The following is a 14,238-nucleotide window of genomic DNA, read 5'->3' on the forward strand; positions in this document are numbered from 1 at the left end:
CTAAGACAGTGATTCTACTACTTTACCAGTAGACAGGCCACTGCTCAAAAGTCTGAGATGGCTACAGGTCTTCTCCCATTTTTCTGCCTACTGTAAGTACAGTGAACTGACTTCGGTCAAGCCCTCTTGGGGGCACAACCAGTCCTTTGCTTTTTATCTTTTTTCATAGTGTCTTCAGGCGCTCCAAAAAGCCCAGGTGGCATAGTGGGTTATGCAATGGGCTGCTAACCACAAGGCCGGCAGTTTGAACCCACCAGCCACTCCGAGGGAGAAAGATGAGGCTATTTCTTCTCATAAAGATCTACAGCCCTGGAAATCCACAGGGGCGGTTTTGCCTTGTCCTACAGGGTCACTTTAAGTCTGAATTGCCTTGATGACTGAGAGTTAGGTTTTAGAGTTATGTGCTGCATTTTATGGTATTTAAAAGAATCATGCGTGTCAGAGTCTAAGTGGCTGAGTTTTTGGAAGAAGATATTGCCAGATGTTTTTCCCCTGAAATGTGTCTGGGTGGATTTGAACTTTTAACCTTTTGTTTTGAAGCTGAGTGCATTAACTATTTGCACCACCCAGGAACTCCATAGAGTGTTGCAAGCCAAGTATTGTGTTTGGACCTTTGGGAAAGGAGATGGTTCTTATAGAGCTCATACCTGAGCCAAAAGGTTTAGCTCAGTTTGACAGCTCTGCACTGGAGTGTGAAGAGAAAGGCCAGTTGGAGATGAAGGGAACCCGCTGGTTTTGCCATTGACCTTGCGTGTTTCTGCCTTAGGGAATCTTACAGAAGGGGTGGTTGGCCCACAGCAACATCCAGAAGCCTCATGTTTGCTGAGTGAAGTTAAATGATGATCACTGGTACTGAGAACACCCCAGGATGGACTGTCCCCCGAGTTGCCAGTGGCTGCCCCTCATCTCCAGCAAGAAGCATTAATTACATGAAGGTCTGATTGCGTTTGTTCTAGTAAGACCCAGAAATCGTCTGCCTTTCTTGGGCTTCACAAGCATGACAGAATGCTAAAGGTATCTTTCCTAATGAATTCAGGTTTTAATATCTTCCCTCTGGGGTCTTCTGAAGGCTGATGCATGAAATCAAGGTGAATGATCCCCTCGGCCCTTATTTCCACACTTGCTGAAAGCTCACTGAAGATTTGCCAGGCTACCAGGTGAGACCTGGAGCAGCAAATGCTACAGGTTCAGGCCTCCAACATGGGGGTTACAGCATAGAAGAAATGTTTACCGCCTTTCTTTGAAGACTCCCCAAACCTTTTTATCTCACATAAAATGTCACCTAAAATAGTCTTTTTAAATGTTTAAAAAGTAATGCATATTTACTTGGGAAATCTTAGAAAACGTATTTTTAAAAAGTAGGAAAACTCTATCACCCAAAGATAGCTAGCTACTCTTTTTCTAAAAAAAAAAAGTTTTATTAACATCTGCTTCATGTAGCAGACAATTTACTCCCCTGGATTTTGGGCAATCATCACCACAATCACCTTAAGAACATTTTCTTCTGGTACTCATTGTTGCTACCTCCACATTTACCCCTGGATTTCATGTACAGCAAACCATAAAAAAACACACAGGAAACAACCCACCCACCCCAAATCAAGAAGAACTAGATGAAACATAGAAAAACCTCAATCTAAATAAAGCAGAAGATATTATAAACAGAAACAACTTAAACATGGGTCAAAAGGGAGATTAAGTGATACAGTGTTAAATTTTCACCTGACCTCATCTGCCGTAATGGATTTTACAAGGCTCTCTGAGAGCAAGGCTGTTTACAGCCCTGGACTATGGTCAGAGGGGTTTCCCTGGAGGCTGAACCAGGTGTGGACCCAGAGAATGAATTTTGGGCTTCTGCTGTCACCCGTAGCCTTCTGTAAACCAAGTGTTCATAATTTAAGCTCATACTTTTCCTTCCTTCTGATTTGGATTTTATTATTTACAATCTTTGGATCACATAGGTTGGCGTGCTTCTTCCAAGAACAGGAACATGGGATTAAGTGATAATGGATTTTCCCCACAATTATTGTGTAATCATGCTTTAAAAATGAACAATAGTTTCTTTTTTAACATCTCAGCCCACACCTAGAACCTTGGCAGCATCTTTCTTTTAAGTGTTTCCTTGCTCTGCCTGCCAATCAATAGTGGGGATGTGTGCTCTACACGAAGCTACCTTTTAATCTTAGACATTCCCCCAGGTCAGTATTTCCCAAACTACGGACAGAGATAGCTGGCAAAGTTGAATGCAGTTTTAGGAAATACCAGAATAACTATTAAAACGAGTTCACAGTCATCTACCTTGTTTCTTTTACTCTCATTTTCCAGTTGCACCGACCGGGGTTACACTGCGAAAAGGTGACGAAGTATCCTTATAAAACACCCTCTTTTTTTTCAGCAAAGAGTTAAAAAAAAACATTCTGAGTAATGATAGGCAAATATAGAGAAATACTGAAGATGGCATTCTACTGACTGAAGTTAAAGAGGTCTTGCCTTGAGAAAGGATTTGGAGCACGCCTTTCGTTGTTGTTGTCAAATGCTGTTGAGTTGGTTCCGACTCACAGTGACCCGACTACGTGCAACAGAATGAACTATCACCTGGCCCCGCACCATCCTCACAACGGCTGTTTTGCATGAGTCCATAGTTGCAGCCCCTGCATCAATCCATCTCCTCGGTAGTCTTCCTCTTCTATCTGACCAAGGTGGTCTCCTTTCCCGGGGCCTGCTCTCTCCTGATCGCACATCCAAATAATGTCGGATGACGTCTCTCTATGCTTGACTCTAGGGAGCATCTGTGAACCCTCAATTTTGTAGTTCAAATACAGACCTCCATCCTTTCCCTTCAACTCACAAATCCTGCTGCTGCTTGAATGTCTTGAGGGTAACAAGAACATCTTGAAATCGACACATCCTAATGGACGTCCCCTTCTCATTCCACAACCAAACCCCAACTCACTGCCATTGAGCGGACGCTGACCCACAGTGATCCTCTAGGACAGAGTAGAACGGTCCCTGTGGGTTCACAAGACAGTAACTCTTTATAGATGTAAAAATCCTCGTCTTTCTCCCTTCGAGCCGCTGGTGGCTTTGAACTGCTGGCTTTGCTACTTCCATCCATTCTTATTCCTTGCTCCCTTTTATCCTTCAACCCTTGAATGCCAACTTATGAGTAGATTCTTTTCTAATTGCCAAATGCCACTCAGATTTTTCCGTTTCGCTCCATTTTCACCACCCTGCTTGAGGTCATCATCACCTTTTTGGGGGGATTTCTTTCCAACAGTCACTCCCTTCTTCTGTGCCCCCCTCTGCCCTAGTCTGGTGCCCACGATATAGCCGGCGTTATTGGTTAGTCCTGGAAGGAGAAACAATGGATGGCTTCCCCCGGCCTTCAGGCTAGCCCTCTATAAGAGCTTGCTTCTATCCACCTCTCTCCCCTCACGCCCAAAGAGCCAAACTCAGGGCCGTCGAGGAGATTCCTATTAATAGCTATCCTGTAGGGCAGAGCAGAACTACTGCTTTGGGTTTCGGAGGCTATAAATCTGCACAGGAACAGAAAGCCTTGTCTGTCTCCCATGGAGCTTTCAGTTGGCAGCCCCATGGGTCAGCCACTACATCACCAGCCTCATCTCCCATCAAGTTCCTCTGCCCTCCGCTTCTTGCCCAAATGGAAGCAGCTCTTTGACTTGCCTTTGGGCCTTGTTCCATGCCACTTCCCCAGACAGACCCATCTTCTCACCTGCCACCTCCCGCTCATTTTTCAGAACTCAGCTTCTAATGTAACCTTCTAGAAGTCCCTCTTTGATCACTGCCTGAGGAGAGTCCCACTGTCCTATTCATCCGCAGTCTAATTTCTATTCCTCCATAGCCTTTTGCATATTTCTAATTATTTGTCAGGATAGATGATTACTCTGCTGGGTTACTAGCTGTTCCTTGTACTGACCCTGGTGCCCGGTTCACTGCCTGGCTCTGGGAGGTGTTCAATAAGCCATCTGCAAAACAACGTGAAGGTTGCCTTCAGTTGACGCTGTGACTCTTGAACCAACCAGTGCGGGGTCACCACCCTTTCTTCAGGCATGCTCATTTCCTTACCTCTGCAAATTTCCCAAATTGAGTATACAGCAGATATTTGGCTTTAGCTTTTCCAAGTTTACCATCAGCGTCACAAGCATTTCTGAATATCAGAGCAATGGTGGCCATCGCTTTTTCCAGATCTGAGCTCTTCCGAAGAGCTATGAGAGAAGAAACAGGCAAAGATGCATTCTTGGTTAGAAATCGCCCTTCCCCACATTTGGGGCCGTATCTTCCAAGAGCACTGTGGGGAACAGGGCTGGAGGGTGTACATCCAAGTGACCCTGGGCTCGGGTTCATCTGGGAGTGTGTCCAGGTGGTGTCGGATCCTGGTTTACAAAGCAACAGAGAACAAAATTCCCCCAGAAGGAATGACAATGCATGGAATTCAGATGGCTCCCTTGGAGGACTAAGGGGCTCCTGACCCGAGCCGCCTCATTATCCATTGGACAATGAATAAAGAAGGCAGCTGAAGACTCGATCCATTTGAAATAGGATGTTAGCAAAGATTATTGAAAGTACTACAGGCTATCAGGAGAACAAACTAATCTATCTTGGAAAAAGTCCAGCAAGAATGCTACTTGAATGCCAGGAGGACAAGACTTTTTCTCACCTACTTTGGATATGTTGTCGAGAGGGACCAGTCCTGCCAAAGGACATGATGCTCGGTCAAGTGGAGGGTCATTGAAAAAGAGAAAGGCCCTCTGAGAGGTGGACTGATAGACCGTGGCTGAAGCAAGGGACGCAAACATAACAATTGTGAGGATGGCACGTGTCCAGGCAGTGCTGTGTTCTGTAGTTGCGTGGGAACTGGCTCAACAGCACTTAACAACCACAATGCCCTGCGTGCTTTGGGACCTTAGGGAGTTCCTTACCTCTCAACCTAGGCTAGGCAATTGGCAAGTATTTTCTCCCAGTCTTTACCTGGTCATTTCATTCTCTTAATAGGGTTTTTCACAGAGTCAATGTTTTACATTTTAATAACACCCAATTTATTATTTTTTTCTATTAAAGAAAACTTTCTCCTTCTCCCCTTAAAAGTTTTATAGCTAGATATTTTGCAGCCAAATAAGTTATTCATTTAATTCTTCTTCATTTGAGGTTCATTTTTCTATAAGATGAAACCTAGGTCAAGGTGACTTTCTAGTTGGATGGCTCCCACATTGTTCATTTCAAGGGCCGTTCTTCTTCCAGCGGAGTGCTTGTTCATTTTAGTCAAAACTCAGTTGGGCATCTTTGTTTGTGTACTTCTGTGAGTTCTCTAGTCTGTTCCACTGATCTCTCCACCAGTACCTCCCTGCCTTCTTTAACTAAGATTTTATTCTGGTGTCTTTGGTGAACTCATGGTACAGTGGTCGAACATCTTGGCTGCTGCTAACCCAAGTGCTCTGTAGGAGGAAGATGTGGCAAAGCTGCTCTGTACGGATCTAGAACTTGGGCATCCCCGCAGGGCAGTTTTTCTCTGCTCTCCGGGAGTTGGACTAGATGGCAGTGCCTTTTCATTTTATGTTGGTGAAAGTTTCCTGAGTAAATTCAATTCCAGTCTGAAAATTTGTACACAAATCATTCAGTGACGTTTGCACTTTGCTCAATGTATCTGCCTTTCCTTTGCGTTCTGGTTGTTCTATTTCCTGTATTCTAGTTTCCCGTCTCCTTGTTTTCCTGTTTCCCATGTGCAAGGTCCTTCCCCGCATAATCTGATCTACCTTTCGAAAAACCTATGGAGGTAGTTGCGACCCTGAGGCCCTGATGCAAGGAGAGATTAAGATCCTTAAGGTTACATTGTAGGAAGTGGCAGAGGAGTGATCAGAGGTCTGCCTGACCTCAAGGCCCAAGGGAGCATTGGCCATGATGGTATACCTCCCTGTAAGGGCAGCTCCTGGTGTCCACTTCATTGCTGAAAACACAGCATGAATCCTCACTCTGCCCACCCTAGACTATAAAACAGCAAATGCTCACGGTGGAGACAGAAGCAGAAAACATTCAGCATCATAAGATAACAAGGAGCTCTGCTCTACGACTGACACTGCAACTGTTTTGCAAGAAGCTTGGTTTCCTGTTTTTATGGCTGGATTCATCCCTCTATGAACCTGGCACGCTGATTCCTAGCTCTTGGCTTGCCTGCCTTGCCGAGTTTTGAGCAACTATGGGAATTGTGGAGGGCTAAGTACCCGTCAAAACTCCAGGGACCGATGTGTCTGTTTTGGCATCGTTTACCAGGTCTCCTGTGTTTGGCATGGGGATGGAGGAGACACTGGTAAGCCAAGTTACTGATGTCTCCCTCTCTGGCTTTTTCTTAGCTCATTTTTTATTTACAATAATTCTAAACCATGTGAGGTTCTCTAAGCATGATTCCTGCAACACATTTTTATTGGTGAGCATGAGGGTACGTCAAGAGGATTGCTACAAAATCATAGAAACTTTTTATTATTGAAAAAAATGTCTTGACACATCCTCCACCTTGGTCTATACACCTGGGAAGGTGCTGTGTCCACTTCTCTTAACTCTTGCCCGGAGATCCCGCGCACCTCAATGGACTTCACGCCAAGCAGCAGTTTGGGCATCCAGGAGGATTCGAGATTGTGTTCCATTGAAATGTTCTTTCCGTTTCAAGAACAACAACAAATAGCCCGAAGGAGCAAGATTGGGACTGTAGGGGGGATGGCGTAAGGTTCCCCAATGATAGTCTCATAGAAACCCCCTGCTCCCCACAGGAGTCAGTGCTGACCGATGGCACCCGCCTACAACACCCTCCAGGAAGGAGCCCGTCTGACGGTGATGGGAAAACCCCCTCAGCTCCCTTTCCTGGCTGTTTTGGTTACCAATGACATTTTCAATGTTCTTAAAACGGCTCCTAATCATTCCTGCATTTGTCCCGTGTCCTTCAAGAAAGAGCCATCGGGTCTGAGAGTGAAACGAAGGCCAACTCCCTGCCAGGAAGTCAGTTCTGACTCACAGCGACCTCACCCGTCAGGATCCAGCGGGAGAAGCACCTCTGTGCTTTTCCCCACGGTCATGTCCTGCAACACACCTTCCCGTCCCGCCCCACCCCCCCCAGCCCCAGAGAAGCAGCTGGTGGTTTCGAATTGAGGTCAGCAGCCCAGTTCCTAGGCGTCGCCCTAGCAGGGCTCCTCCATCAGGACGGCTCCTTTGGCATTCTTCATTCACCAGCACCTTCTGAGCAAAGCTCCTCACAAGCCACTGCTCTGACGGACCTCTGCTTTGTGGCACCCCAGGAGCCTGAGACACGTGTCACTGACAGAATTGTCTGCAGTCATGCCCTGAGCACAGACACATGATTAAACGGGTCCTGTTTGCAGTAAACCTATATGTGAACCAGAACCTGTGTAGTAATGCTTTTTCACTTATCCTTGCGTTTATTCACCAGCCCTGTTCTCATTCTGTGTGTCCCTGTAGAGTGTAGTTGGTTAATGCTTTTGCCTCCTAACTGAAAGGGTGGAGGTTCAAGTTCACCCAGAGGCTCCTTAAAAGAAAGACCTAACAACCTACTTGTGAAAACTCAGAGCCCAGTTCTACCTTGACACACACGGGGTCACTGTGAGCCAGGGAGGACTCAACACTAACTGGTCCTGACTGGCTTCTTCTAGATCTGGCGGGGGTGGGGGGGTGGGTGGGGGTTAGTGAACAGTACCCAAATCATTAATCCAAGACTTCAGTCCGTCTCACATATTTCCATTACAAAACTGTCCTGACTGGGAAACATGGTGGTAGCAATAGGATGGAACAATTATCAAATGCTTTTGATGTTGCTGTATACATTGTGAGAAAGAAACGCTGGTCTGTCCTGTTGCTATCGAGTACAAATCGTCATGTTTTCAGGAGATGGAGATTTATTAAAATACAAATTTCAAGAGTCTCTTCTGGAGAGTGGGCCAGCGGTCCTGAAAGGAAGGGCAACTGGAAAATAGTAATAGCTTTGCTGGATGGGTTTAGAAAATGGACAGCAGTCGGCTCATGGTACTATGTAAACTTTCAAAGCCACACATTTTGAAACATTCTCATATGTGTGTTTTTCTTTCTTATGTTGCTACTTCTATGGCAATGCTGTTATTTCATTTCCTATAAAATTGGATGTCAAGGGCAAATAGTCATACTTTGGGAGTTGGTCACACTGTTGGTTGCATCTCGAGCATTGAAGAGTCCGATATTTTGGCCTGGGCATACTGAGGATGCAACCCTTGGGCAGGAACTTGGACTCCAGGGAAGCCCACTGACTTAGGAGTCAAGGGATGCCTGCTCTTAACGCTGCCTTTAGTAGCCCGGCTAAGTTAATTCTTACCAGTGGACCTCAGTTACCGGATCTTTCAAAGGAACATTACGAATGTTTGACTAATTTCCCACAAGTTCCCTTACATCTCTGACCTTCTGTGATGTCCCACTGCTTTCACGTTGATATGCCATCCTGCTTGAATAGAAGCACATATGCCCCTCACCCCATGCCTTCCTTACCTTTAATCGAAGCCAGTTGTTTAGATATGGAAATGCTGCAACAAAGTGAACAAAACATAATGAGCTTGAGTATTGATTGTGTGCCCCAAAGTAGAGTAATATAAAGACAAAAAAATGAAACCGTATTTTATCTGTTTAAGCTGAAAGTTCATGCAGCAAATTCAGTTCCTATGTGGTAATTTCCACACAAATAACTCAGTCATATTGTTTACGTTTCTCACAGTGTTCCATCTCTCTCTTTCCATTTTACTTGGGCCATTTCAAGTGCCCTAGCTTCCCTGTCCCCTATCTTTTCAGCTTTCTAAAAAAAATTTCAGAGCACTTTCTGACTGGCCTGATGTAGATGATATTTTGAAGTTGCTCATTGCTATGGGTGATGTTCTTTCTTTTCTATAGCCATCTGTTAGAAAGTGAACTCGTTTTGTCTGTTGAGTATTCTGGTGGAACAGTGAGCTGTTTGTCAAAAGGCTTTCTCCCCTTGCCACGTGATTAAGAAGTGCCTGGCTCAAGGCCGTTCTGCCAGCCCTCATATCCGCAGCCTCTCTGCAGGTATGTGGGCATGCGACTGGAGCCCTGGTGGCAGGTGGTTCTGAGTTTGTCTGTGATCTCCAAGGTTAGCAGTTCGAAACCATCGGCTTCTCCGCAGGAGAAAGACAGAGCTTTATACTCCCCCAAAGAGTTCCAGTCTCGGAAACTCCCAGGGGCAGTTCTACCCTGTCCCACGGGGTTCCTATCAGTTGGCCTCCACTGGATGGCAGTCGGTTCGAGTTGGATTTTGATCATGTGACTAAAAGCCCTCCAAAGGAAAGGGTTGAAAGGAAGCCAACATCTTCCATCTCCACGTCTCCATGGTCTTTTCCACCTCTGGCTAACGGAGATGGGACTCACCAGACTAGGAAAACCACACGGTGAAAGGGGCAAGGCCTCTCTCAGCCTGGATCCCTACCCGGCTCCATGGAGCAGAGCTGCCATACACCTGATACCCACCAGCTGGGCTGGGGCATGGAAAACAAAAACACGCTGCTGGTTGTTCTTTAAGACACTGAGATTGGTGGAGATGATGATAGCGGGTTATAATGAAAAAGCTGTCGTGAATGGTGAAAACATTATCATTTGATCTCCCTTTGGACACATTTTGAATTTGCTCTGGTTTTTAATATTTTCTTTCTTCTTTCAAACAGGGGCTTATCTTTGCTGTATTTTTTTCTTGTTGGTTGCCTTCTTGACTGTCTGTTATGCATCTGCCTATGTCCCCTCTGCCCCGCCCCCCAGGATGGGTGAGTGGAGAGACAATAATTAGATAAGGGTTCCTGTGGGGGGTGTGGTATGGCAGGGAAGGTTGGGGGTGGGAGATGGGGAGCTAATAACCAGGAGCACAGGAATGAAGAAAATGTCTGAAAACTGATTATGGAAGCAATTGGACAACACTTCTTGATTTGATTCAACTACTGAATTGTCCTAATAAAATGGTTTAAAAAGAACAAAGCAAAAAATAATGTGGGGTTTTGAATTTTATTTGTTCCAGGAGATTAGCCTACTTAACTAAAATACCAGGTACCATTCCGAGGGGTGAAGATGCATCAGTAAATGCTCCCAGCTTTCTACGATGTTAGTCTGAAGCATAAGACAGAAATCAAACACGTATGGGACAGAGAGGAATAAACCAGTCTATAGGTCATGGGAATGACATTTACTAGCACCTAATGGATTGGTAGATATTTGCCAGGTGAAGAGTGTTCCAGGCAGAAGGAATAGTGAGTATGTGTTGAGGCACTGAGATGGAAGAAAGCAAGGCATGGTGAAAGGCAGTTAATTCAATGTAGCCTGAGCTGGAACCTGGGGAAAGATGGAAAGAGTGGTGGAGTATGACATAGAAGTCAAGGGCCAGGCGCAAGCATGCTGAGTCTTTGACGCCTTATGAAGGACTCGGGTTGCTTCTCTAAAGGCATTGAGGAAGTAAATTTCCAAGCAGACTTGGAAAATGATTCCACTTGCTACATGAGAAGTAGATTGCAAATGGACTGGGTAGATTGGAGGCAGAGAGATAAAACTTGCTTCCTTAGAAAAAGCAAATTAAAGTTCACTTGATTTCATCCCTCTATGACTAGGGTAGTATTCGAGAAAGTCAATAGAAATCAGAACTTGGTCATTTGGGGGACCACTTCCTCAAAGGAAATTTGGGTTCAGAATGTGATCTTGGCACCGACTAGCTGAAGGATCACATTAGGGTGGGTGGGGGCTTGCTTTTCCTATATGTAAAAGTAGAAGGCTGAATCATGGTCTCCTGGGCCCCTTAGTGTCTGCCTGTTGAACTCATCTTTATCTTCTAAAACTCTGCACCATTACCATGTCCTTCATGGAAGGGATTTCTTTGTCTCTATGTCACCTTCTCATTTGCACAATGGATACATGTAACAAGGCATGTGCAATCTGACATTGCCATGATCTATTTCTCCTCTCTTCCATTAGTCTAGGCTGTACTTCTATTACCCACCCCTCACCTAGGGAAGTCTTACTACTAGTTAGGTGTTTGGGGAAATTTTTTTCTAATAAAATTGGTCCCCTAAATAGAATTATATGAGAAAGAACATTTTTCATTTATTAGGACTAATTTGACACCTTCAATTGATAGGAGGCAATTTTTCTCTGTTGTAGATAAGTTGAAAAAATATGTTATACTGTTAAAATCATTACTGATTTTGATTTATAAATATTTCTCAAGAGGCAAAGACATTTGTGTTCATCGCATCATTCCTTCAGTTTGCCATCAAAGTCAAATCGGTCCCCTTTGTTTTCTTCTGATCCAGTTTTAAGGTGGATTTTCAGGGGACGTAATAGATATCAAAGGTGCAATATCTTGGTTATTAAGCTGCTGACACGGACTCTTTGTAAATGTACCCACCAGCTAAAAGGAACTCAGTAAAAAAGGGTGAGTGCCACTGACCTTTTGGGCATTTTCCTAGGTGATAAGGTGGATGCCAGGCCTGCAGAAGGACTGGGCTCCCTTTCCAAATGGAGCTCTTGGTCCTGCGTGCTGTGTGTGCAGCCACACATAGTCCGGCCTCCTGCGGTGTGGCTGTCCTGCCTAAGAAACAGTCGCTTGCCCACTGTTACTATTGTCATTTGCTCCATGACAACTATACACTGGCACTTTCAGAAGAGCTTCCCCAGTGTAATGCATGTAGACATCAAACTGTTCATTTGTTTAATAAATACTTGAGGGTCTTCTGTGGGCGAGGCAGTAGACAAAGTATGGGAGACATCACACATGGACCCTGGTGGCAGATTTTAATCTGCGAATCACACAATAATTGCACCCATGAACGGGGAAAGGGGATTCTAGGGAATTGGAGTCCGTCAGGGAGGTCAGGCAGAGTGCTCTGAGAAAGCAATGTTTTGAGATGAGTGGAAGAAAGGCGAAGGAAGTTGCATTGTGTTTCCTAGAGGATTATGAGTCTAGCAACACTGTGCAGGACAGATTGCTACTGCCTTATAGAGTTTCCAAGACTGAAGGGAGAGCCTCTGAGGATCTCTCGTGGCACAGTTGTTAAGCGCTTGGCTGCTAACTGAAAAGCCATGGCTAGAACCCACCCGGTGATTCTGCCGCAGAGAGAGCTGGCAATCTGCTCTTATGAAGATCACAGACTAGTGATCTTCTATTCGGCCACATGGGATCACGAGGAGTTGACATCAATCCTATGGCATGTAACAACAACAAACCCAAGGCAGAAGGGAGTACAGTGACCAGGACACATTTCAGACAGTCGATGTGGCTGGACCCGAGAGGCTGAGGGTATACGTGGCTCAAGCTGAGACTGAAGAGGGAACCAGGTGGACCTCATGGGCACATGTCAGTCACTCTCCCCAAAGAATGGGAAACCATCAGTGGGGTTTGAACAAGGAGCTTAAAGAATTTAATTTACATGATTGGAAAGGTTACTGAGGCTTCAATGTTGATGTTAACATGAAGAGATGGTCAGAGTACATGCAGATAAAATGGTAAGGAGGTCATGTGGCTCATGCTAGCCTAGAGTCCTTTCTCTCTAATTGGAGGCTATGTCCACTCCGTCAAATGAGTCTTGTCCAGGGAATGTGTGCCCAATAGTGGACTGAGTCACCAGTTAGTAGATGGGTGAGAAGAGCTAGAAATCTGAAGAGGAGATAAGAATAAACCTTGTGCAGGCTAATAGTTGGCTTAAGGGACACCATTACTTTATTGCTGCATGACTGGTCAGTGGTCCATCGTCAGTCCGGCCATGTCACTCTCTCATTGCCTGCTGTCTTTGGGTATTTTTGTCTCCCTTTACTCCACCTCTTGAGTAATTCCCTTAGTCTATCTCAGCTCAGACTTGGCGGAAGAAAGCATTTGACTTGCCTATCTAATTACTGTTGACCACACTGGTCAGAGTCTTAATGCCAGCCCAATCCACAGGCTATCAGTTGGTCTCATATTACAGAGGCCAGTGAGAGCTGGATTGTTGCAGCAGAGGCCACTTGACATGAACGGTGGTTGGAAGGAGGCAGGCACAGCTAGGGGAAGGGGACAGAAATAGCCATCTTCCAACACCTGCCTTCCGTTGGCTAAACCCACTAGGAAACCGCCAGCAAGATAGCCTGGAGATGAAGTCAGTACAAATCGCAACACAGAGGAGGCTAGGGGACAGAATGGGGAAAATGCACACAGGCAGGAACCAACATGAAGGTGAAGAGGATGACGTGAATTAGGATGAGAAGGATGAAAGGAAATGATGGGAATCTGAGATTTCCTGATGACCTTTTTGCCAGAAAAAGTTCAAGCTGGCATGTGCGCACAAACATAGCAGCCTCGACAGGCAATTCATGTGATAATGTATCAGTGTTTTTTACCCTTGCACCAGAATCTCAGTTACATTATAGATCATTTGGATTATTTACAAGAAACCCTGGTAGCAAGCCGGGGAGCATCTACAGTTCACAGGAGGCACTGAGATTTCCATTGGTGGATATGGTGGGTAAATGGGGAGGAACACCCTTACATCAGGAAGGGATGCTAAACAATAATTATAGGGAACCTAAGGGGAGAGTAAACCTGGTTCTATGTTCCTGGGTGGACACGTTTGACTAAGTTTCTACCCAACCCTTGGTGAACATGTCATGAGCTAAGCATTGTGATGTTGACCTTAGATGCTGGCCTTACAAGAACATGGCATCCCCAAAGGTCCCACCAGAAAGACTCAATGTGGAGGCCCAACTGAACGAACTGGGCCCTACCTCAAAACTACCTGTGGCACTTGGACTTAGAACTGAAGTACCCTGATGGAGAGGGAGCAAATGATGGCTACGTCGAGACTGTGGAAATGGCAGTGGTTGAACCTTGGGTCGGACCCTTGGCTTAGTGGGCGTCCAATTAAAGGAGATCAAGAAACACCATATATTTACTATCTCAATGCCCCCCCTTGCATTAATATGACAGGTATTAATTGGACAGCCAAAGATCTGCCCCTGTAATGAATGTTGCAGGAAGTTTTTCACTAGTGCCAACTGCCATGCTCAGTATAAATAGAGCTCAATCACTTAAGAATCCCATCTGTACAAAGCAGCAACTCATGGATTGCAGTTCGCAGCTGGACTATACTCGTATAAACCCCTCTTCTCAACAGTGCCTTAAATTCTATGCCACTGGATAAATTATTGATGCTAGCAATGCAATCGCTTTATACCCTA

General features: G+C 45.3%; 1 protein-coding gene across 1 annotated transcript in view; it reads right to left on the reverse strand.

The window, feature by feature from the left end:
- The window catches only part of SNTN (sentan, cilia apical structure protein), a 16,092-nt gene extending 4,503 nt beyond the window's left edge, over positions 1-11,589 (reverse strand). Inside the window, exons 1-3 of the mRNA XM_004702545.1 lie at positions 11,480-11,589; positions 8,536-8,570; positions 4,087-4,226 (exon numbers count right to left, since the gene is read on the reverse strand). Coding sequence (XP_004702602.1) covers positions 4,087-4,226; positions 8,536-8,570; positions 11,480-11,589 — 285 coding nt within the window. The remainder of the gene's footprint in view (positions 1-4,086; positions 4,227-8,535; positions 8,571-11,479) is intronic.
- Between the last annotated feature and the right edge of the window lie 2,649 nt (positions 11,590-14,238).

The sequence above is a fragment of the Echinops telfairi genome, unplaced genomic scaffold, assembly GCF_000313985.2.
Source record: "Echinops telfairi isolate 266 unplaced genomic scaffold, ASM31398v2 ScPeMD7_31;HRSCAF=116, whole genome shotgun sequence".
NCBI classification, from domain to species: domain Eukaryota; kingdom Metazoa; phylum Chordata; class Mammalia; order Afrosoricida; family Tenrecidae; genus Echinops; species Echinops telfairi.